Here is a 24,180-nt window from a genome sequence, read left to right as displayed (position 1 = left end):
TCCATTCATAAAACATTTTATTCCACTTACATCAACTTTACACATTTTCTTGATAACAGTTATGCTTGTGTTCTTATGAAAAGTCCAGAAGACATGAATGCAGCTAGCCATACAGCAATATATCTCATTACTTCCCTGTTAACTATTTCACAGCCACATGCGTGTTAGGCAATCAAGACCACAAAGCAAAAACTAAAAAAGGAAGTTACCAGATAAACACATGGGAAGGTCTTTACCTCTTAAAACATACATTATCAAAGGTAAGCGTTCATTTTTACTGCATGTTTGCTTGTACATTTGTTCTTACGTTGACAATAATTTCTTTTAAATACAAATAAAATGTTCAGATGTCATGTGTAGCAAAATGAAGACATGAGCAATGATGAATATTGCAACTCATGGAATGTTAATCCTCCTCTGCCCTATCCCAAAAATCCTGAGACACGTAATAGATGGTGCAGGTTTTGATCTACATATTAGCAACTCTCTAGAAATTGCACGACTCGTACTGAATCTGCCATTTCCCCAATACAGACACTAAGTTATGGGCATCCTTCTTTGCTAGTACAGGAAACAATTGACATTAGCTTTGTGGAAACCACAGCTACAAAGAGTACTAACCAAACATTTAAAACTTGTATAAAAATTCCACACCCTGAATTTACATTGGCCATCTGAAACATACAGTACAAGAGTCCCCAATATGAATTGGCTCTTCTCCCCTATCAAACACAAACCACATGGGAAACACAGAGACCCAACAAAAGTGACAGAAGCTCTCCAAAGACCTAAAATAGAAACTAGTGGGACAGCAAAGATTACAAATAGTCTTGATGGTGAAGATTCAGGAATGAGGCAGACAGAACAAGAAGGCAGAAGTTTAATTCTCTCCTCCCTCGCCAGCATCAGCTTCTTCCCCCTGGTTGTCTGAAGTCCACAACTAGAAAGATAAAATTCCAATTAGTGCCTTGGTATCAACAACAGACATACCAGATAACAAGCTATGCTGTACAATATAGGGAAAGTTAAGTTACAATGCAATGTATACCTTTTCTCCAGGGCCACTATCTTGGAATAACATCAAGTATTCAGTGCCCTGTCATTCAGATTGCAAAACCTTAGATTTATTTTATTTGGAAGTTTACAATCATGGTGATTTAAAAGGTCACTCACAAACTGCTTGCACAGAACAGGAAAAAATTAGAATGAAAGAAATATCAAACTTCCTTTTAGACTTGTAAGAATGCTTACACTGCAGCAAACCAGTTAATTTTAAAGACAGGTGACAAAGCAAGCTACTATATAGAGGTAAAGAAATAAGATACGATTTAAAGAAGACAGCTGAAGCAGAAAATGAAAGCAACTGGCTTTAACGAATCACCTTAATCTATATGTCATAAATTGTTGTTGCTTTTACAACCAACAAACCAAATATATCAGAATGGCTTGAATTGGTAATTCAAATCCTTGCACGTGTTTAAATAATGTATGAATTCTAATAATTTATTGAAAAACTGAGGTTTACACCTGGTTCATACTACTTAGTACCCTTGGATAAAGGACTTTGATTTTTCACATTACATTAAGTGCTTAAGTACTTACTGTCAAGTTATCTCGCAATAACTGCATTATTAATGTGCTGTCTTTGTAGGAATCTTCATTCAGTGTATCAAGCTCTGCAATTGCTTCATCAAATGCCTTTAAGAATGAGAAAATATAGTTAAATGTGATAACCAGCTAAAAAACTATTTTACTCAAGCTAATTTTGTCTGTACTTACAGCCTTTGCAAGAGCGCAAGCTTGTTCTGGAGAGTTGAGAATTTCATAGTAAAACACTGAAAAATTAAGGGCCAGTCCTAGGCGGATAGGGTGTGTTGGCTGCATCTCTTTTTTACTGATGTCAAACGCTTCTTGGTAGGCTTCTTGTGAATGATTGACTGTGGCTAAAACAGAATCATAGCTCAATATATGGCATTCATTTTAAAGCATGCAGCATACAGTAGCCCAAATTAACGCATAAAATGTAATATAATTGGAATTTAAAATCAATGGTTAATTCAATAGTTTTAAACCTATTAGGTTGTATCCTACTGAATGCATTATTCTATATAAAAAATAGAAAGCTATGGATAAGAAAGAATTCAACCAGCACATTACAAATTATGAAGGTCACTCCAACTGGTGTTTTAGAAATGTCATTGTACATTTCCCAGAATATTAAGTCAGTACCAGATATATACAGTTATACACTGTATGCAAGGGGTAATACTGAAAGATGGAACACCAACTCCAGGCATGCAGCCAGTCACCCAATCACAATGTCTAAAATATACCATCCCTCGCCTTACCAAACTTCCCATTCAGAGAATTAACTCCAGTACCCCAATGCCAAGTGCATTGCAATAAGCATTTTTAAAATTCAACTGAATTTGAGCCGACGACATGTGCAAAACCCCACCAATCATATTTCAAATTCACTTTTCTACAAATAAGCTTTGGGATAATACAAACTGCTATTGTGATGAGCTTTTTCAAAGATAAACAAGGATAAAGGTCAGAGCAGTTTGATATTATTTGCATGAATTTTTAACAATGTCCCAGATGGAAGACTACTGCAAAATGTTAAGTGTCTGGGTTTGTAGGAGACAGTGGTATGCTTTTGTGACTGTAACTAGCACACCACAGGGATAAGAACTGGGAGGCTTACTGTTACTTACATACATTAATGACACAAGTTAATATAGGAGGCATGATTAAACATTTTGCAGATGACAAAAATGGGTATTGATAGTGAGGATGGTCTCAGATTACAGAAAGATTGATTAGCTAGCAAACCAGGTGAAGTAACAGCAGATGAAATTTAATTTTAGGCGCAAAGTGATGCATTTTTGCAAATTAACAGAGGGAATACCAATATAGTGAAAATTAGATCTTTAGGGAGTACAAGTATACAAGTCCAAAGATTCCTGAAAGTGGCAGCAGAGGTAGATAGGGTGACAAAGCATAAAGAATGCTGGTCTTACTTAGCAAGGTTATGGAATACAAGAGCAGAAAGGAAAGAAAAGAGGCAGCAAGGTCACAGCAGGAATATTGTGTTTAATTTTGGTCACCACTACAGAAGTGAAATGATTGCTCTGGAGAGGGTGCAGAAAAGGTTGAAGGGGTGACCTGACAGAAGTAAACAAATTTGAGGGGCATGGTAGACAAGGTAGGCATCAAAAAGTCCACCCTACAGCAATCTGAAAGCAGCTTCTTCTATAAACCCTTAGGTGTATGTTTGAAGCAACAGGCAAGATGTTTAAATGGGATACAAGGAAGATTCTGTTCAATGAAGCTGGCTGGAATTCAGAATGTAATGGAATTTAAAGGACGTCTATAGAGGCAGGTTTATTTTTTGAAAGCAGCTATTGATATCTGGTGAATGAAGCCAGAGGTGCTGGAATCATATTATGTTTAACAGGCAATTAAGACACTTAAATAGGCAAGACACTGAAGGATCCCAATTCTAATGCACGCAAATGAGATTAGCATGGATGGGGTAAATCATAGGGATGTAGTGGGTCATAAGAGACTGCCCTGTACAAACTTATGACTCTACCAAAAAAAAAGTGACGGCAGAAACTCAACATTTAACTATCTAGATAAGTGTTTGAATTGCCAAGGCATGGAAGGTTATGGAATGTGGAGGTAAATGAGATTAATACAGATGAGTACTTGGTCACCACTGACAATTATGCTTCATGTTTTTAAAATGGTAACTTAATTAAAACCTTTAAAACTAAGTTCTCTTCCATGCTGCATGATTACAAAGGAGCTATGACACATATGGCTCTTTCCCAACTTTGAAAAGCAATGGAGGCTCCAAATTGACAGTGTTTTCAGCTTGGCTGTCACATTAACCACATCTCCTGCATCGGTAAACACAAAGCTTAATGTGTTGAACTGCAGCTAAAACACTGGTGATAAACTTCACGTGTCCTTGGAACATTGCCACAAGCAATTCTGATTTAGAAGGCACCTTTCTAACTTATTTACTTAAGTGATTTATCAGAGTGACACCAATTCCACCTTTTTAACTAGTTCTATGTTACATAACTCTTAGCCTTTTAAAAGATCCTGTAACATTTCACTGATGTGTCCAAACTGTAATGACTCTAAATTGCCTTAAGTTTACGGACAACTAGGGTCATGGTAAACATTTTCCAATCAAGATGCTGCAAAATGATTCTTGATGGATTCAGAAAATACAAGTTCCATTGCCTGGCAAACAAAACCCTTGAGGCCCCTTTGGGATTTGTAAACAGCTGTCGATATCTGGTGAACAATGCCAGAGGTGGTGGTGGAATTATACACATGTAACAGGCATCTAGACACTTAAATAGGCACGACACTGAAGGATCTAAATTCTAATGCAGGCAAATGAGCGCACAGATGGGGTAGTCCCAGCAATCCCAGGTGAACAAAGATGCAAGACTTTAAGCAAGTGACCAAGTACATTCCCCCCCCCCACACACAAAGCCTGACTGTTAATGTATATTCAGGAATTTTTACCTCCAGCCAATAACGTGACAACCAACGCACAGCAAGCCATCAAAAACATCATCAGCTGGTGGCTCAGGTATGCACTCCTGTATCGCAATCACTAATGCCCCACTTCCTGCTGCAGCAATAAAGCTATAGAATCTCAATTAAAATCCCAATTGGCAGACAAACTAAAAGGCAAAATGAGATTGATACTAAATGGCTATGACAAAAAGTGTAAGACCATTTGCAAAGGTATATTGTAGTAGTGGTAAGACTCTTATTCTCAAGGTATACAATGAATGAGAAATGTGCAGTTAACAAACAGAAGGAAGAAAGCCCAAGGTTGCACAAGTTATGAAAAGGACTATGTCAGCAGAAAGGTGATTACCTTATTTATATGGCATGAATTCCGTTAATGTACCTGGGGAAGTCAAATCAAACAACAACTGCAAGATTATGGAACAGGAATCAAAAGGATTATAAAAATGCATTTGCAAAAGGCAGCAGGGTGGGTAGTTAAGTAGGGTAGCAAAGGAGATACATGCCGTAAGGTTAGGTCTGGGACAGTGAAGGAAAGGAAGTCATGGCAGAGTGATTAGTGGTCCTCAAGAGGTATATTATTATGGTCACATTACAGAAGGGATGATTAAGTATTTCCCTGTCATTCATAATGAATGGATTTTTGATCTCTTAAAAATAATACTCTTAGAGGGCTCAACACACTAGATGCTAGGATGATTCTGTCCCTAATTGGGGCAGTGAGAGCCAGAACAGGGTTCTCACCTGGAGTTATGTACCCACAGAGCTGTAGGACTCTTCTGTTAAATACATTTCAGACAGATGGATCTTGGATGTAGATTTGAATAGATTTTGAAAATAAATTTATATTGAATATCGTAGGATAGAGACAAAGACCAGCCCTGATATTCATAATGGCTGAGTAGTTTCAGGAGTCTTTATTGCAGTCTTTCGGAACTTGAGTATGTTGCTGGGGATGTTAATTTACTGATGAGGATAGACAGGCTTGGTGTGTTTCTTAACTTGGAAGTTCAAGTTCAGATTTAAAACAACTGACAATTGAGGAGCCTGGAAAGGATCTGTTTACCACAGCAGACATGAATGTATAGATTTAAGGTAATAACATTATGTATAGGTAATTGGATGGCTACAGAAGTGTACAAGGTAGGAATCCTCAGCATGTGGCAAAGACCAAGGCCAAAAAGGAAAATTAGTTCATGTAGCCTGTTTGGCCAGTAAGAGCATGGACAAATAACCAACCTCAATACAATGCATAAAATCTAGAAGGATGCTATATACTTTTAAGTTTAATTTAGAATAAAGTGACAAAGTGTAGTTTAGTGAATAGTTCCTCACCATGCGTATGGTTTTGGCCTGAAATTCAAATATAAAAGGATGTTACAGCAGTTGAAAACTTGTTCTCAATACACAAAGCTAAATGACAGTGAAAAGAACAGAGCTACAATGGTTATTAGCAGCAAAGGTTTTTTGAGGAAGTCAGCAGGTGAGACATTTTAGGTCAAGACCTTGCATCAAAACTGAGTATAAAGGCAAAAGAGCCAGTATAAAGAGGCAGGAGGATGGGTGATAGGAAAATATGGAAATGGTCAGAGGTTGGGAGGTGCTAAGTGGAGATAAAGGGTCACATAATACTGAATTTATAAGGAAGGTGATGAGTTAAACCAGACAAGTGAAGGATGGAAAATGCAAACAGAGGGGAGGGGCAAGGAGGGGATCTGGTGGGTTGTGTATGAGGGCAACAGGCAAAAGGATTGTGGAGGGGAGTAAACTAGGCTACAGGAGGCTGAGAAGGGTTTTGTAAAGAAGTGGGTGTGAGGGGATCAGTGGATCAGAGGGAGAAAGGAACAGAATGGCACGGGTTACATGAAATTGGAGAATTCAATGTTTATGGCATTAGGTTGAAGATTGCTTGAACAACCCCTCATTCTTATTGAGCAAATATTTTTATTGATGTAATCTTTCAATGTTTCATAGAATGTAATATGGAATAACTGAACCCAAAATTGTAATTTTATTTAAACATGTGAATTCAATAAAGTGCTGTAACCTCGGCATACTTGTGCAAGGTTATCTCTGATAGTCTAGATTGAAGATACATGGATCTCAGATTACCAAGAAGAGAAACAGTTATCACAAAGTCATTGATCCTATTCAATACAGCTCTTTTGGCTCGAAGGAAAATAAACTCAGTTTCATTCCTATCCAATATTCCCATACCAGAAAAAAGAAACATACTAAATCTTTAAAATATTTTAGTCCACATAAAATGTAGCAGGAATCAATCTTCCAAAAGTTGTTTTTTCTAACTATACTGCCAGAGCTAAAGAAACATTGATCAAGCTACCTGGACATCAACTACATTCTAGTCACAAGTGGAACTTGGAGTTTGCCCCCCAACTTTCCAACTATAGATCAAAACCTTACAATAGTTGTAATAAACAGAGTCTCATTAGATCCATCCCAGATCAAGTGTACGGTCCCAAAACATTAATACGAAACTGCAGGGTTGTCCATTAGTTCGACATTAAAATACGAGTCAATTCCCATGCCAGTGAATACAAAATTTTATTTCTCTTCTTTAATTTTACCCCAATTAACACATAAGCTAATTGATTGGAAAATTGAAAGCAGACATTTTTGGTTGAAGCAATAAATGGCAAAAGTGATCCTTCAGTTGTGTCAATTTCTTAACTGCAGAACTATCACTACCTAAAATTTGAAGACTTTTAAAAGCTCAAGTCCAAATTAGCAAATATTCCCCTCCTCATTACACTGCTACTCCTGTTGCACATGCTCCCAAAAAATAGCTACTGGGGCTCCTGCCATGGTTAACCACAGACCACTGCCATAACATTCGCCCCAATAAAATAGTACCTTTTCACAAAAATAAGCCAGGTGTAGACTATCCATATTAAATTTGGGGCATTTTCAGTGGTCTGCCTACATCTGAAATTCCCACTGGAATTGCATTACATCAAGAGAAACAATTCGGAAGCTAGTTGGATTTATTGCACTGGGTTTGATTTGGGGAAATATTTATGGAAGTACAAAATTTTAGGTAGTAATCCAGAATTTTCATTCAGCCTGAGTAAAATGATCAAAAAGTTTGCTGGAATGTGAATCTCAATAGCAATTTTAGCATTTATTACCCACCCTTGACTGCCTCAGTTTGGGAAGAATAAAGAATCAATCACTCTGGTGAACCTGCAGTCACATGGGCCGGAGAAACACTAGTACCTAACTGGGATTTAACAAAACAGTATATTTCACATCACCATTTCCAAGATTAGCCCTTCCTTAAAAATTTCACATTTCTTTAACTACTGGAACCCAAATTCTTCAGCTGCATTGTAGGATTTGAAATCAAGAGATTAACTGGTTCACTGAACGGATTTAAAGTAGACATTCCCCCCCCCCCCCCCCCTTTAAAAAGACCAGGGAACTGAAGGATGTGGAGCTGACACAGGAGGGCCATGATTTAGGACCAATAAGCCATGGGCATACCAAAGGCCAAGTGGTCTACACTTGCTCTCCTCTCCCCACCCCACCCTGCCAACATCAATGATCTGAACTGACTGCAAACTAAACTCAGTGACAACCCTTAAGATACCAAGCCCCATTTTATAGAACTGTTGCTCAAAAACCAGAACTTTCATTGGGTTTTGGATACATGAATAATTTACATTTAGGTTGACCAGTACATGGAAATGAACCACAGACACACTTATGAAATACGTAGAATCTGTCATTAGTTTCAATAGATTTACTACATATTCAAAACAACTTAAGACAAATCTATTATATAGAATATTGTCTAAATATTAGCTGATACATTGAAATTGCAATTCTCATGCATAAACTTCTGCTTTTAGTAACTCATCCCAATATTTCACATTTCAACATACCTTTCTTGTCATCACCAGAAGCCACTTCAGCTAAGTAACGATAGTAATCTCCCTTCATTTTCAAATAGAAAACTCTGCTCTCTGGAGAACTAGCATTGGCAATCAAGTATTTATCAAGAAGACCCTGTTAAATTGAAGTAAAGACAAAGATTAAAAGCACAGCACTACAAGTTTTCACATCTCAAAATTTTAGATTCACATACATTCCACATTACACAGAATTCAAACATGAAATTAGAACATTCAAGCTCAATAAAGCATTTTCTTACAAGTTGGATTACAGTGCAGATGCATTTCCTGTGCACACAAAAGGAAGTATTAGCATACCAGAAACAGCACTACAGTGCCATGAGGTAATGCTCACTTTTGCTTTAAGGAGCTCAAGTCCAGTACCACAGGTATTCATCACAATAATCACACATTTCGAGCACCCAACTTGTTGGTTTTATATAATTATATACAAGCTCATCACAAATTACTCCTTGACTGCTGGACAACCATTCTTAATTGTTCGATAATGTTACATAAAGATCGTGTTTTTCATTTGACAATTTGTATGACACATTTCATTAGTGAGGAATGCCTAACAAATTGTACTTCATACTATAAACAGATATACAGGTGACATAATGGGCTAGATATATTAAGCAGCATGAACAGCCAAACGACATTGCAGAGCTATATTAGCATAATTTTGGAAAGCAAAGTTTGTGACCTTATGCACCCAATGGTACTGGAACTGTATTGAACACTTAAGATTTAACACCATTCACCTTACTTTGCTCTTTATTCAGCCAGAAAGATGACCACGTTAGCATTCTCTCAAAGCCCACATAATAGAAGCCATCTTCAGTTAATTTAACACACTCCACCTCATTAATGACCAACAACAACACAAAGAATATGGGATCAGATAATATACCTTAAGTTCTAGTACTGAAGACTTGCACACTAGAAGAAACCATCCTAAGTTGCTCTAAGACAAGTATGTAAAGTTAGCCATGCACATCCCATCCAGGGGGGAAAAATAATCCAATTTGGCTAGCTAGCACCTGTCTCAGTCAAGATGACCACATAGCAGCAACTCTTCACAATTTGCTGACCAATGTTCAGTTAAGTTTCACCAGAAATCAGAGCTCCAGAAGTCAATAATGACTATCCACGTGTCTGATAATGTGAGATCAATGGACATAACCAGTAAGAACGGAATCCAGAAGTTGGACTTACAAGCTGAAGTCAGCAAGGTTTCTATAAGGGGAAATCTTGCCTGACAAATCTGTCGGAATTCTTTGGAGGAAATAAGCAACAAGAAGGTCAAATGAGAGTTAGTGGATGTTGTTTACATGTATTTTCAGAAAGTCTTTGGCAAGGTGCCACATGCGAGACTACTAAACAAGAGGGTGAAAGCAGAGTGAGGAAAAAAGGGGGCATAATCTGGTTGACTGCAGGTGACTAGTGGTGTTCCACAGAGGTTGGTGTTGGGTCTCCAACTTTTCATATTACACATTATTGATTTTGGTGGCAGAATTGATGATTTTATGGCCAAGACTGCAGATAATGCAAAGATAGACAGATGGTGTCGAAGCAGTGAGTCTGCAGAAGGACATAGATCAGGAGAATAGGCAAAAGAGTGGCAGATAGAATACAGTGTAGAAAAGTTTCTGGACATGCACTTCAGTAAAAAACTAAAAGCATAAACTAATTTCTAAACCATGGTTTCTCACCTATTTTATGCCATGGACCCTTACCATTAACAGAGGGGTCCATGGACCCCAGGTTTGGGAACCCCTGTTCTAAATAGGAAGCAACTTCAAAAAATTCGAGGTGAAAGGGGATTCAGGATTCCTCTTACTAGATTCTCTAAAGGTCAACTTGAAGGTTGCATTGACAGCAAGGAAGACAAGTGCACCGGTCATATTCGTTCCCGGAGTGCTAAAATATAAAATAATGCAATGCTGAGGCTTTCCAAGATATTGGTCAGACCACATCTGGTGTACTGTGAGCAGTTCTGGGCCTCATTTAAGAAAGGATGTGCTGACATTGGAGTGGGTCCAGAGGTTTCCTAGAATAATCCCAGTAAGGTTAATGTACAAGGACCATTTGATGGCTCTGGGCCTATACTCACTGGAGTTTAGAAGAATTGGGGGGGGGGGGGGGGGGGGGGGAGAGAGAGAAGGGGAAGAGATCTGATTGAAGCCTATCACAAATTCCAATGCCCAGATTCCAAAAGTGAGCAAGTCAAGGATGAGAGGGGGGGCAAAGCCTCAGAACAGAAGACCAACCCTTAGAAAAGAGATGTGGAATTGCATTGGACAGGTGGTGAATCTGGAATACTTTGATAGATGGTCGTAGAAACCAAGTCATTGGGCACATTTAAAGCAGAGGCTGATAAGTTCTTGATTAGCAAGGGCTTCAAAGGCAACAGGAAGGAGGCAGAATGGGATTGCAATGGAAAAATGCACAGCAGACTTGATCAGCCAAATGGCCTAATTCTGCTTCTGTCTTGCATCTCAAACAAAAGGAGATGGCTGTGATTACACTGCACGAATTTTTTTTCAAGTGTTGTTTGCTTAGAATCTTTTTTTGTTTATGATAGACTAGTTGAAGCTGAACACAATTTCAGATTACTTGTTTCACAAGAATTCGGCCAAATAAAGAAATTAATTTTTGAATATAATGTGTTTAATTGCATACACCTTGCAATATTTCAACTAAGCTAAAAATGCTTCGTTGAATTTCATTTGTACTCAGTGCCCGAGGCTTCTAACTTAAGTGCCTAACAATAATCATCCAGCACTGATAGATTCTAGTTGCCCTGATACCGTTTCTCCATGACCGTAACGTCTTGGTAAAACCTTTCACCATGCTCATTATTGACAGTGCCAAGATTTGCAGAAGAGGTCTAAATGGGAATGCAGAAAATTAATCATTAGTGGCATATTGCACTTCATGGTTTTGTATGCTTGAAGCATGTTGTCAACCAGCTGCATGTAGTTTGGGGCTCTGAAATTGCTAAGAAAATATTCAACAGCATCCTTGAATACTCACTATGCAATTTTCTCCGGTTTCACTAGAAGTTATTTGAATTGCCTATTACTGATGACCTGTTTGATTTGTGGATCTTCCTTAATCTTGGCATTAATTATTCTAATTATATTATGAATTGAAATTACAAATATAGGCAATTACAAAAAAGGGTGAATGATTGGGAAATTTCATGATGATTTTCATGATCAGGACCTCAAAATCCATTATACACTCAGGAAGCTAAACCTTCATTGCCCAGTTATTGGAGTACAAGTACCCGAACGAAGACAATACCATCAGCAACCTCCTCCCCTCCACCCATCCATTAAAGTCAGAAGCAAGAATGTTCAATATCATTCATTGCTTCTCAGCAAATGAAATTCCGTACTGCACAGTGCAAGACCACATAATATTCAGGGCAGAAATAGAATGACAGTACAGATGAATGAATGGCTGAGGGAGTGGCACGGAGGGTAGGGTTTCAGATTTCTGGATCATTGGGATCTCATCTGAGGAAGGTATGACCAAAGACTCAAGTTAACACTGCAGACAACAGAAAGGCATCAAAAAGTTGCCTACAGACACAGGACTGTAAACCAGTCAGTTGTACTTGTTTAAATATTTGAGAAATAAAAAGTACCAGAGTTTTAGTTTTATTTCACCTGGGGTATCTGAACCAAGTTTAACAATGAGAAATAATGGTTACTCCTAATGACTGTTTTAAGCTTAATGCAGATGGAGAGTAGTCAGCGATTGCAAACTACATTTTTATTTAAATGTGCAACATATGACCCTGATTCTTCCATCCTCAAATGTTAATAAAAAAAGGTCAAGGATACCTAAAGAATTGAGACAAGAATAAGACTATGGATGTGTCCTGCGTAACAAAAAAAATCCCAATGTTATTCAGCAGTACAGTTGGCCCTCCTTATCCGCCGGGGATTGGTTCTGGGACCCCCCACGGATACCAAAATTTGCGGATGCTCAAGTCCCTTATTTAACATGTCTCAGTGCGGTGGATATTAGGACCTGGCAGCGCAGCTCTGAATCAGCAGTGTCTCTGTTCAAGAAAATAATCACGATCGCGATTGAAAATAAGGTGGAAGTAATAAAGCGATTGGAAAGAGGTGAAATGCCATCGGTCATTGGAAAAGTGTTAGGCTACAGTCAATGATCGGAACAATTTTAATGGAGAATGTGAAAGGCCCTGCCCTGATGAAAGCTACAATTATTACTAAGCAACGCAGTGGTTAAATTATTGAAATACGTATGTTTCTTAAGTGTATTATACGCATAGAAAGGTAAAATATGTATTATATAGTAAGAAAAACGTTTGACTGATGCTAAATAATACCGGATGTACCCGCTCTGACTTCAAAACCGACTTAAAGACAGACTCAGGAATGGAACTCATTCATAACCTGAGGACTGCCTGTACTTTTAAGTCATTTCTAGATTACTTATAATACCTAATACAATGTAAATGCTATGTAAATAGTTGTTATACTGTATTGTTTAGGGAATAATGACAAGAAAAAAGTCTATACGTGCTCAAGCAACGAGTGCTGGAGAGAGAACTTCCGGGTTTTCCTGATCCGTGGTTGGTTGAATCCGCGCATGTGGAATCCACGGATAAGGAGGGCCGACTGTAATTCTGCTTTGACTAATCACAACTACAGAAATTAAGTGGTCTGTTAACTGGTATACTAGCATGAACAGAGATTGGCTGACTGTGGGAATAAAGAGGCCTTTTTCTGCTTGGTTCCTGGCAAGTAGTGATGTTTTGCAGGGGTTGGTGTTGCATCTGCTACTTTTCACATTATGCTAATAATCTGATGGCTTCAAGGCTAGGTTTACAGATGAAAGAGATAGGTGGAGGGGCAGGTAGGGGTGAGGAAGCAGGGAGTCTGCTGAAAGACAGATTAGAAGAATAGGCAAATATGTAGCAGATGGAAAATTGCTTATCCCATCTAGTCAGTCTTGAACCATGAATCTGCCTAGTCTCATCAACCTGCACCTGGACCATTGCTCTCCATAACCTTCCCATCAATCCAAATTTCTCTTAAATACTGAAACTGAACCTACATCCATCACTTGCACTGGCAGCTTGTTCCATATTCATGCCACTCCAAGTAAAGAACTTCCCGCTCATGTTGTCCTTAAACATCTCAACTTTTACCCTTAACCCATAATCTCTAGTTGTAGTCTCACCCAACCTCGGTGGGAAAAGCCTGCTTGTTTTTACCCTGTCTGTGCACCTCTGAATTTTGTATACCTCTATCAAATCCCCACACGATATTCCTTCCAATGTACAAGTCCTAACCTAACCAACCTTTCAGGTCAAGTCCTGGCAACATCTTTGTAAATTTTCTCTGCACTCAATCTTTACATCTTTCCTGCAGGTAGTTGAATAAAACTACATTCAATACTCCAAATTAGGGATCCCCAACATCCAATACCATTTCAACATTCCAACTCCTGTACTCAATACATTGATTTATGAAAGCCAATATGCCAAAAGCTTTCCTTACTCCTTATCTACCAATCATGCTTGTTTCAGTAACCATGGATCCCTATACCCAGATCCTTCTGATCTACCACACTCCTCAGTACCCTACTTGCTCACTATGTAAGACATATCCTGGTTGGTCCTCCCAGAGTTCAACACCTCACATGTCTGCATTAAATTTATCTGCCATTTTCAACCCATTATCCCAACTGGTCCAGATCCTGTTGCAAGCTTTGATAGTCTTCCTCGCTATCCACTACATCCCCAATCTTTGTGTCATCCATAAATTTGCTGATCCAGTTTACATCATCCAGATGTTTGATACAGATAACAAAACAACAATGGACCCAGCACTGACCCCTGCAGCACATACTTGCAGAGAAGTAAACATCTTCCACTATTCTCTGGCTTCTTCTGCAAAGCTAATGTTTAATACAATTTACTATCTCATCTTGAATGCTAAACGGCCAAATCTTCTTGACTAGCCTCCCAAGTGGGACAACATCCGCTGCCTTGCCTCCAACTTTCCCAGTAACTTCCCTGAAAAATTCTATGGTTGGCTAGACAAGACCTACCACATACAAAGCCATGTTGACTATCCCTAATCAGTCTCTCTCCAAATAATTGTATATTCAGTCCTTTAGAACACTTTCCAATACCTTTTCCAAGGTTAACGGTCTATAATTTCCTATCTTACTTTTAGAGCCTTTCTTAAACAATAGAACATTAGCTATCCCTCATCATCTAGCCCTTCCCCTGTGGCTAAGGGTGTTTTAAATATCTCTGGTAGGGCCCATGAGCTTCTGCACTAGCCTCCCACAGGTTACAAGGGAACATCTTGTCAGGCCCTGGGGATTTATCCACCCTAATTTGTCTCAAGACTGCAAACATTGTCTCCCCTGTAATCTGTTTAGGGTCCATGATCTCACTGCTTCCCTCCTTTCTATAGACTCTGTCCATTTCCAGAATAAATCTATAAGATGTCCCCCATCTTTTTCAGGTCCATGTATGCATCACCACTCTGACCTTTTATGCACATGGAATAGAATGTGGATTTACTGTACCTACATTGTACAATGAACTTTGCACATTGTTTCTGACAATGTACTGATCGGGTCAAATAATATTTCCAACAATCAAATGGTTAATTGGGTTACACATAATGGGACACAGACCCCAGCACTGTTGCACAATAGCAGCACTTTCCTCTGTTTGTAAGATGCAGTCCAGCGACTCAAATCTCCTTAGACAGCACCTACCAAACCCACATCTTATCAGCTAGAATGACAAAGGCATCAAGGAAAAGGACAAACCACACAGCATTTTGACTTGGAAATATTCACATTCTTTCACTGGGTCAAAATCCTGGAACCCTGTTCTTAACAGCATTGTGGAAGAAAGGGAAGGAGGCACAAGAGGGAGGTGATAGACAGGAGGAGAAAGTGCAAGTGTGGAGACAGAATGGAGAATGGAAAGAAGGGGAGGGGGCAGGGGAAATTACAAGTTAGAGAATTCAATCTAACCTGATGAAATTACTTTCGACAATTTCTCCCCCCTTACCATTCCAATTGTCTCCCCTTCTTACACTTCTCACCTGATCATATCCTCTTCCTCCCTTTTCTTTCATTGTCCACTGTCCTCTCTTTTCAGATTCCTTAAGACCTTTACCTCTTCCACACATCACCTCCTAGCATCTTACTTCATAACCATCTTCCCCATTCACCTAATCTGGTTTCATCACTTGCCATCTTGTATAAATTCCCTCCCCTACCTTCTTATTCTGGCTTCTCTCACCTTCCTCTCTAGTCCTGATGAAGGTTCTCGGCCCCAAATTCTAATTGCTTATTCCCTGCAATAAATGCTGCTTGAGCTGCTAAGTTCCTCTAGCAGTTACCTTCTCACAAGAAATTCACCTCTCCGGCCTATCCTCACCCTGCTTCCCCTCCCCCACCCCTTGATCTTTCCCGATTGGTTTTTCATCTGGCACCATCCACCCTCCCCACACCTTCTTTATAGGGCCCCTGCCCCCTCCTTCAATCCTGACGAAGGGTCTCGGCCCGAAACATTGACTGCTCATTCCAATGAATGCTGCCCGACCTGCTGAGCTCATCCAGCTTGTTTGTACGTGTTGATTTGACCACAACATCTGTAGTGTACTTTGCGCTTCCTACGGATACTACAGCTTCCAATATGTTTTTGCTTAAATACAAATTGGCCTCAGTGGTTCTAACCTTCATCTCAACTCACTTTGCACTCTTCTCCAATCTCATAGCCTTGTGTCTTCTATCAAAGAAACCCAATTACCAAAGTACAGGAAGCTATTTTTGGACTCCTTCAAGATTTGAATTACCAGAAAGGTTTTACCACCAGTTATCTTACCATCTCCAGCCTGTGGTACCCAAGTCATTTGCTATTACACTCCAAGTATAAAATCTGTGTTTTGGTATATCTCTGCATATTTCTAAATATCTGCCTATGCTCAAAGTCCATAAATAATGTGACCATTTCTGAACATTAACAGCACTACTATTTTGATCCTAAATTGCTAAGGATACTTAGCTAATATTCTAATATTCAGAGATTTCCTCCAAATAATTGATAAATGATGCTCAGCCTCCAAGTATAGTCATTGCCTTTTGTCTTTACTATAATTTGCATTCAACAGCCAGAAATTATCTGGCAATTTCTGGATGAACCAAATTGTTCAAAATCATGGTGCCATGTTCTACACAAACTGGAAACTATCATCTGTGCAAACAGAAAATATGTCATTATATTGTATGTATTGGTTGTAGTGATAGATCAATCCTACCTTCCATCTACTGAAAACATTCCACATAAACCTAATCACTGATCATTCTAATACACACGTGAACATCTCTCCATTTCACTTTTACCCATCATTGATATTCAATGTACCTCAAACAAAAGTTTTGAAGCCCTCATCCTTATTCTGTTTTACTGCAGAGAACTATCATTACCACATCTACCATTCCCTGATTTTGGTTGCTCCATCACGGTCTGCTTTGCAGCTCCTTAAACCCTGATTTTTTAATTTACATCTTCCCCCTTTGGGATATGCTTTAAAATTACTACTGACCAAGCTTCTCCATCTGTTCAAGATATCCTTAAAAGGCTCAGCTCAAGTTCTGTTGATGACTCCTCTACAGTACTTTGGAACAGTTATGTCACAATATAAATACATCTAGACATAATATAGGACACAACATTCCACACAATTAGCTATCTGTTTATGATCTGCAAGGGCTAAATACTGGCCAGGATTTGATATCAAATACACCAGCACATGCTGAACTTGGAAGGCACTGAATAACCAAATGTTTTTTTATAAAAACTGTTCAGATGCTTACTCTGAAATATCTGATAAGACATGTTGGATTGTAAGATGTGAGGTAAAAGTTTTGTTGCACATCCATATAATTTACTTCCAAATTGTATACAATGCCTTGATCTAACACCTCTAGCAAAAAATGGAAGTCGACATTGCAGCACTGCTCTTGCATTGAATTAGTTTTCCCTAAACACTACAAATGCTCCATGAATCAGGGCAATTCAAGATCATACTCAATTTAAGGCAACCCCTTCCCTCATTTACATCAAACTTCTTTACTTCGATTTATCAAATTCTATGGCAGACAGGGATATAGAACTTAATACAAAAGTATTTGATTTTGCCAATTTCCGATACCCAAATTTTTTCAACTCAAACGCTTTGATAACATTGTCCAGTGTCCCATCTCCTATTGAAAAGTTTGCACTTTGATTATAAGCCTAACTGTTTTCTTTGAGCACATTCCCAAAATGCAGTCTAAACTTTTGCTTGTAAACTGTTTCCCCTTGTCCTTAGTCTTTGACAAGTCATACAAATCTTTACACTTTACACATCCAACATCTTTCTACAATTAACCAAAAGACCCTCAGATTCCACTTCAAGCCCTCTTGGAAACAAAAACTAATCTAAAAAAGCAGAAATCTGAAAAAAATGATGGAACAAAATGATATGTTGGTATTTCAAGTCTTTACTTTCATTAGTTCTAATGAAAGGTCATAAACATGAAAGGTTCACTTATTCTACAGATGCCTTTAACTGCTGAGTTTTTCCAGCTTTTGTTTCAATTATCTTGCATAGGGTGTCAACTAACATTTCTCATGGCCATGTCATTCTAATATACAGCTGGCCCTCCGTATCTGCGGGAAATTGGTTCCAGGACCCCCCACGGATGCTCAAGCCCCTTATATAAAATGGCGTAGTATTTGCATATAACCTACCCACATCCTCCCATATACTTTAAATCTCTAGATTACTTATAATACCTAATACAATGTAAATAGTTGTTATACTGTATTGCTTAGGGAATAATGACAAGAAAAAAGTCTGTACTTGTTCAGTACAGACGCAGCCATTGTAGCTCTGCTGGGAACACTGATGCTGATTCTCCCATGATCTTTAAGTTCTGAGGCTGTAGCGCTATACGCAGCTAGCCAGCGATCCCTTACTAGCCTTAAACTCCTTCCTCTCACTCACAACACAAGTAGCGAACAAATTTCAACTTCTTTCTGCTTTATTGTCCGAAAGTTCCATTCATTCTTACCAACCTTACGGACCACTTCGGCAAGCGACATGCGACTTTTCAAAAGATCTAAGAATTTTATTTTCTCGGCGAGAAATAGCACTTTATGCTCCCTCTTAGCCTTTGAGGAATTGCTTTGACCACTTAATTGCTTTTTAGAAGCCATTTTTTCACAGAAAAAGGGTGCACACGACAAAAGTAGCAACCAAACTAAACACGAGACGCAGAATGCTCAAACGACAAGCGCTGAAGAGAGAACTTCTTGTAATTTTTTTTCCCGAATACAGTATTCCTGCTCCGCAGTTGGTTGAATCCGCGGATATAGAGGACCAACTGTAATTCTAGAAATTTGCCTAATATCCAACCTCAACAAGCTAGCAAAATGATCACAAAAAAACTTATCTTCAGCCAACCCAATTGTAGACCAATTCCCAAATTGGCAATCTATATAATTGCAAGATAACACACCAAGTCAAGCAACATGTTACATTCTGCCCTTTAATAATGGCTATTTACAGTTGCTTCTAACTTTGCCCATTTCCAGCAGTATAGATTATCTACCATCAATAGAGACCAATAGTTACCCTCATTTCAGCTATCTCCTGGCAGATCTCAAAAATAGCACCCAAAAACCAGACAACTTATTTCAATCTAAAATGCATTAGATTTTAACCATACATAACTCTTCGCCACTTGATTTTCTCTCGCCTTTAAACAATCCTACCAAAGATTTCTTCATTTTTAAATAATTTTTCAATTTTGTAATGTACTTGCCTATGGGACTTGACTGATTAGTGACTCTTATTCTGGGGTCTCATAGCATATCAATGAATTCAAACCCTCAACATTGTCTGGGTTGTGCTGACTCTTTGCAAATAGTGTCCTGTTCTAATGAGCCTTACTAAATCATAGGACTGGCATGAACAGAAAGGATGTACTTTATACAGGAAATAATTCCTATTTTTGATATACGACTTCAACGCATAGACCAGCCAAGTATTAAGGCAGATGCAACAGGTTCCCATTATCCAAATGGATAATGGAATCGCATTCTTATCTATCCTGCCATAGCCAAAAAAGCCACAAGGACTTCACTCAGATCTGTTTACAGGCAGCGCAATGTCCCATCTACTATCTACCTCCTGAATACCAAAACCACATTTCCCAACACTGAATTTCCCCATCACTTTTTTAGACCTATCCATTCCTACAGATTTGCCATGAATGGCTGACATCAAGTTGTAGGCAATTTTTTTCTAATTACATGACTAAAGATTTCAAAGTCCACCATGAACCGTGTTCCTACTTACCAATGGCATGCTGTCTTCAAACACCTTAGGCAGAACCAAACAAATTAAACAGTAGCACCCTGGGCAATGCAGGTACAGCTCTAGGAGACTATTATTTATAGCTCACCTATCACAAATCTCAATCCTGCCACTGATACCTGTAGGTATTCATTGATCTGGCCTGTACCCTAATTTACAGTCTTTAATTTCTAGTCAGCTACCAAACCCATTTAAAGACTCACATTGCATTGTGAGCAAGGCTGGTTAAAGTCCAGATTTTAAAGATTGCACTTATTTAAAATCTTTCAGTGGCTATAGTCCCCGAATATTCTAGTACTTCTATGTTTGTCATTTGTGATTTTCTTTATTCCACTTTTGGCAGCCATGTCTTCACATGTTTAGCCCACAAACGTAGCCTGCTTTCCTCAAGATGCATCTTGGGATTATCCCAAATAACTGGGCATCAAATTCTGTTTGAAAACAATGTCATAAAATGCTATGGAGCATTTATCATGTTGAGAACACAAATGCAAATTGTTTCAGAGATTGGGTAAGAATGCAGTGAAGCTCAAGGTATTGTTGCATTTGACAACTCATCCTCATTGTAATCACTATGAATTGTTTTAAATGGGTTGGGTAGGGAATGATATAGGCAGCTTCATTTGGCAGGTAACCACTCTGTAGCTTTTATGCAAAGTAATGGCCCAGAACACACTGTAGAATTATGGCAAACAAGAACTGTAGATGCTGGAAATCTGTAACAAATAAAAAAAGTCAGGAAAAATGAAGTTAGGCCATTGAGTATTTCAACAGCTTTTATAGAAGTAATCCTGCTTGCCCACACTGCATGTCTGAAACAAAAAGTCAATGGAAGTATTCAGAGGATCAACCAGCATCTGTGGAAACAAAACTACGGGCTAGTATTTGTTATAAACATTGAGGTGACTCGCTTATGGAAGTGCATTTTTCCAAATTTAAAATTAAACTGTTAAAAATGATCACATTACCAGAAACTCAACACAAAGCATACACATAACTACAATGTCATTACCAAAACTTAAAATACTACACCTACAATTAAAGTCATTGTACCAACTATTCCTATAAACAAATTAAATGAATATAAATATCATGTAAAACAAATGCTCCTAATACTGGAAACCATTGGAAATGATCAAATAAAGTAACTCAGTTCTCAATCCCCAATTTCTACTTTGATGCAATTTTGGTTTGCACAAATCTGTTTTTCCAACAATGGTTACACCACCTCCAATAGAGTTGACAACTGAAACCAAATAAGAAGTGATGTCACTTCATGAACGCAAGTGAGTTCGTTCCTGGATTAAGACAATTTTTTTCAAATTATCCAAGAAATGCAGCTAAATTGAAGCCTGATACAGTTAAAGTGACATTTAATATTTTCATGCATTTTTCCACATTTAAAGTTCAATTCTGCCCCCCAAACCAAGGATTAGCTTCCCCCCCCCCATTTACATGCATTAGTAATTTGCTGTGGTGTTAGTCAGAATGTGACATACAAGAACCATCTGTAATAAAATCATGAGCAAATATGCTAGAGAAACAGAAATTGTTTTGATCTACAAACATAATTCACAGCAACTCCCAAACATTTGAGAAGGGCAGCTGAAGTTCATGCCTCTTGATGTCATACCAAGCCTTTTAAAACTCAGTGAATGGGAAGTGTGGTTGGAGCTGTCCATTCTGTCACAGGTTGAAGAAACCAGGCCTCAAATTTTAACACTTGGAAAAAATCTGAGAAATAAAAGCTAGAAGCCTTCCTTATATTACACTCAGGCAAGTTAATATTAAAAGACCCAAAGTTTACATTACATTTGATTAAATCCAAATTAATCTATACAAAACACGTGTACACTGCAGGCAGAATTTTCTGGAGTTGGATAATAAAAGGGAGATGGAGAAGGGAAAGATAAACCAATAAGGCTCCAATATTGTTCACTTTCAAAATGCTGGAGATAAAATATGTACCTACCAATCCGTTTTACATGAAAGCAATATCACTGCAGAAGCAGAAAATGACCTCATGGTGCAAGAATCACTTTCAACCCTCCTCCACTGGAACAAAAAAAAATCCTACCAGGAAAAGTTCACCTGAATCCAAAAATAAATAGGACGTCTGCAACCTCACCTCTCCCCACCCTTTAGCAGGTCTACACACCAGCACCCGATTTGCAATAATCATTCAGTGACTAGCCTCTCTACAGCCGTGTCACCTAAAGTAAAACGTTATCAGCAGCCTTCAAAGGCACGCCCAATAAAAGCCAAGCCTAGTTGTAATAAAACAATAAAGTTAAACAAGGAGCTTCATTTGCATGTGCATTATCAAAGACGATTAAATAACGACTTCGGTGGGGGGGGGGGATAACACAGTATAATGACTTAAAATTTCTTAACGTATACTTTAAATTTTGAATTAGACAATACTACAAAACATAGCCGGGAGGCGTTGAGAGGAAGGCCTCCACTGGCAACGCCCAAAAATCTGGCTGCGTTTCCTTCACCTAATCCGACACTGCCCACTATTCCCTCTCCACAAAAAGAGTCCGTTACAACCGATTCCAATATAAGATTTCCTTATGGACAGATTTAAAATTCAGATTCATGAGAAACAAGGTCAAAGCGGTGACAAGTAAATGCTGCGGCTCCTTGGTAATATTGGATTGTAACATCTCAAACCACCACCCCTCCAACCGGAGGTGAGGAGTAGACTGAACAACCGCAGATTTCCTCCATTTACAGAAAGGGAAACGAGACGAGAGGGAGGAGAAAATGATTTTTTTTTTAAAAACACCAACCGATTGTAATACTGCCAGACGAAAACATCTGCAAACCGTAGTAATACTGCCTTTATCGAGCTATATAGTTCAACGACTTCGAATGCGAGATTTACACAAAGTGAAACATTGCTCAGAAATATGTATAAGGAATGCAGGTTTCTCGATTGTAAATGGCGACCTACCCTGCCTTACACGTTTTTTTAAACAGATGAGGTAATGACTTGGGAAAATAACCGAGCTCTCACTCTCCCGCTCCCTTGTTAAACCGGAGGAGTTAATTTTTTTAAAAAAAATATAGAAGGACCATTAATAGCCGAGCACGGACGAGATCCACCCTGCCTTGCCCTCCTCACCAACACATCGTTGCAGATGTCCCGCAGCTCGGCCTCGATCTTCTCCCGGTACTCCCGGGCCATCTGCTGCTTCTTCTCGTTGCTCTCGGTTTTCTGCTCGATGCTGGAGATGACCCTCCAGGAGGAGCGGCGGGCCCCCACCACGTTCTTGTAGGCGACCGAGAGCAAGTTGCGCTCCTCGTTGGAGAGCTCCAGGCCCTGCTCGGTCACGGCTTTCATCGAGGTCGCCATGTCATCGTAGCGCTCGGCCTGCTCGGCCAGCTTGGCCTTCTGCACCAGCTCGTTCTTGTCCATGGCGGATGGGAAGAGGGGGGAGGGAAGCCGATCGCTCTCGCACTCTGCGGGGTCGGCGTGTGGAGAAAAGAAAATGGAGGGAGGAATTATAGTTTTTTTTAAAAAAGCGACCAGATAAATCCCTACCCTCCACTGATTTCCACCCTTCCCCACCCATTGTTAGTGAGACCGATGGGGGGGAAAGAAAGGAAGGGACGGAGAACAAGGCTCGCCAACTCCCCACCCTTAACAATGAAAGAAATTGCGACCCTTTCCCCGGGAAAACGCCCCATTTTTTTCTCCGAAGCGAAAAGGATCTCAGTGAAGGGAGAGAGAGAAAAAAACGAGCCGCACTGCCATTCCGGGTGGCGGGGGCAAATGGGCGAGGGTTCCCCGGCGGCGCAGCGGGGCCTCTGCAAGCCGCCCTCGGCCGGGGTGGCGACAAGGAGCACCCCACCCCAGCCCCGGTGCCCCCGTCGACCGCCACCCACCCCATCTATTTTTTTTATTCTTGTTCCCCCCCCCCCATGTACTTCGTCCTCCTGGGTCGATGAATGAATGAAGGGCTAAGGGGGAAGCGGGGTGGGGTGAAAGGGAGCTGAGGGGGGGGGAGAGAGAGGAAGGAGGCGGCCGCCTTTTCTTTTACCTACTGTCCGAGTTGAGCCCTGACGGTGACTCTGGCGCTCAGCGAGTGAGGAGGAACCGCCGCGATTCGCCTCACTTGACGCTCGTTCGCCTGCTCGCTCTCGGTGGGTGGGGGAGGTGATGGCGCTGCCGCGGAGATGAGGGGGGAGGGGGAGGGGAGACGGAGCCTTTTCCTCCCTCAGCTGATCCTTGAGCGGCTCTCCGCCGC

At 39.6% G+C, this 24,180-nt stretch overlaps 1 protein-coding gene across 2 annotated transcripts; it reads right to left on the bottom strand.

Moving 5' to 3' along the window:
* ywhaba (tyrosine 3-monooxygenase/tryptophan 5-monooxygenase activation protein, beta polypeptide a) lies at positions 1-24,180 on the bottom strand. Of its 2 annotated transcripts, none has more exons than XM_073051408.1 (6): positions 23,974-24,180; positions 23,055-23,392; positions 8,469-8,592; positions 1,780-1,943; positions 1,603-1,698; positions 1-940 (listed from the first exon to the last, which is right to left on the bottom strand). In XM_073051408.1, the coding sequence occupies exons 2-6, from the start codon at positions 23,346-23,348 to the stop codon at positions 881-883; spliced, it is 738 nt and encodes a 245-aa protein (XP_072907509.1). In that variant the 5' UTR covers positions 23,349-23,392; positions 23,974-24,180; the 3' UTR covers positions 1-880. The 2 variants fall into 2 exon arrangements, with proteins under 2 accessions (XP_072907509.1, XP_072907516.1); XM_073051415.1 differs by having other exon boundaries at positions 23,978-24,117.

This window comes from Hemitrygon akajei, chromosome 1 (assembly GCF_048418815.1).
Source record: "Hemitrygon akajei chromosome 1, sHemAka1.3, whole genome shotgun sequence".
Classification (NCBI taxonomy): Eukaryota; Metazoa; Chordata; class Chondrichthyes; order Myliobatiformes; family Dasyatidae; genus Hemitrygon; species Hemitrygon akajei.
This window is presented reverse-complemented; position numbering and strand designations above follow the sequence as displayed.

Coding starts and splice junctions, on each gene's coding strand:
- ywhaba (XM_073051408.1), bottom strand. CDS start 23,348: ATGGACAAGAACGAGCTGGTGCAGAAGGCCAAGCTGGCCGAGCAGGCC. Junction 1,944..8,468: donor TTCTGGTGATGACAAGAAAG/GTATGTTGAAAT, acceptor ATTCTGTTTTAG/CCACAGTCAATCATTCACAA. Junction 941..1,602: donor TATTGCGAGATAACTTGACA/GTAAGTACTTAA, acceptor TTATCTTTCTAG/TTGTGGACTTCAGACAACCA.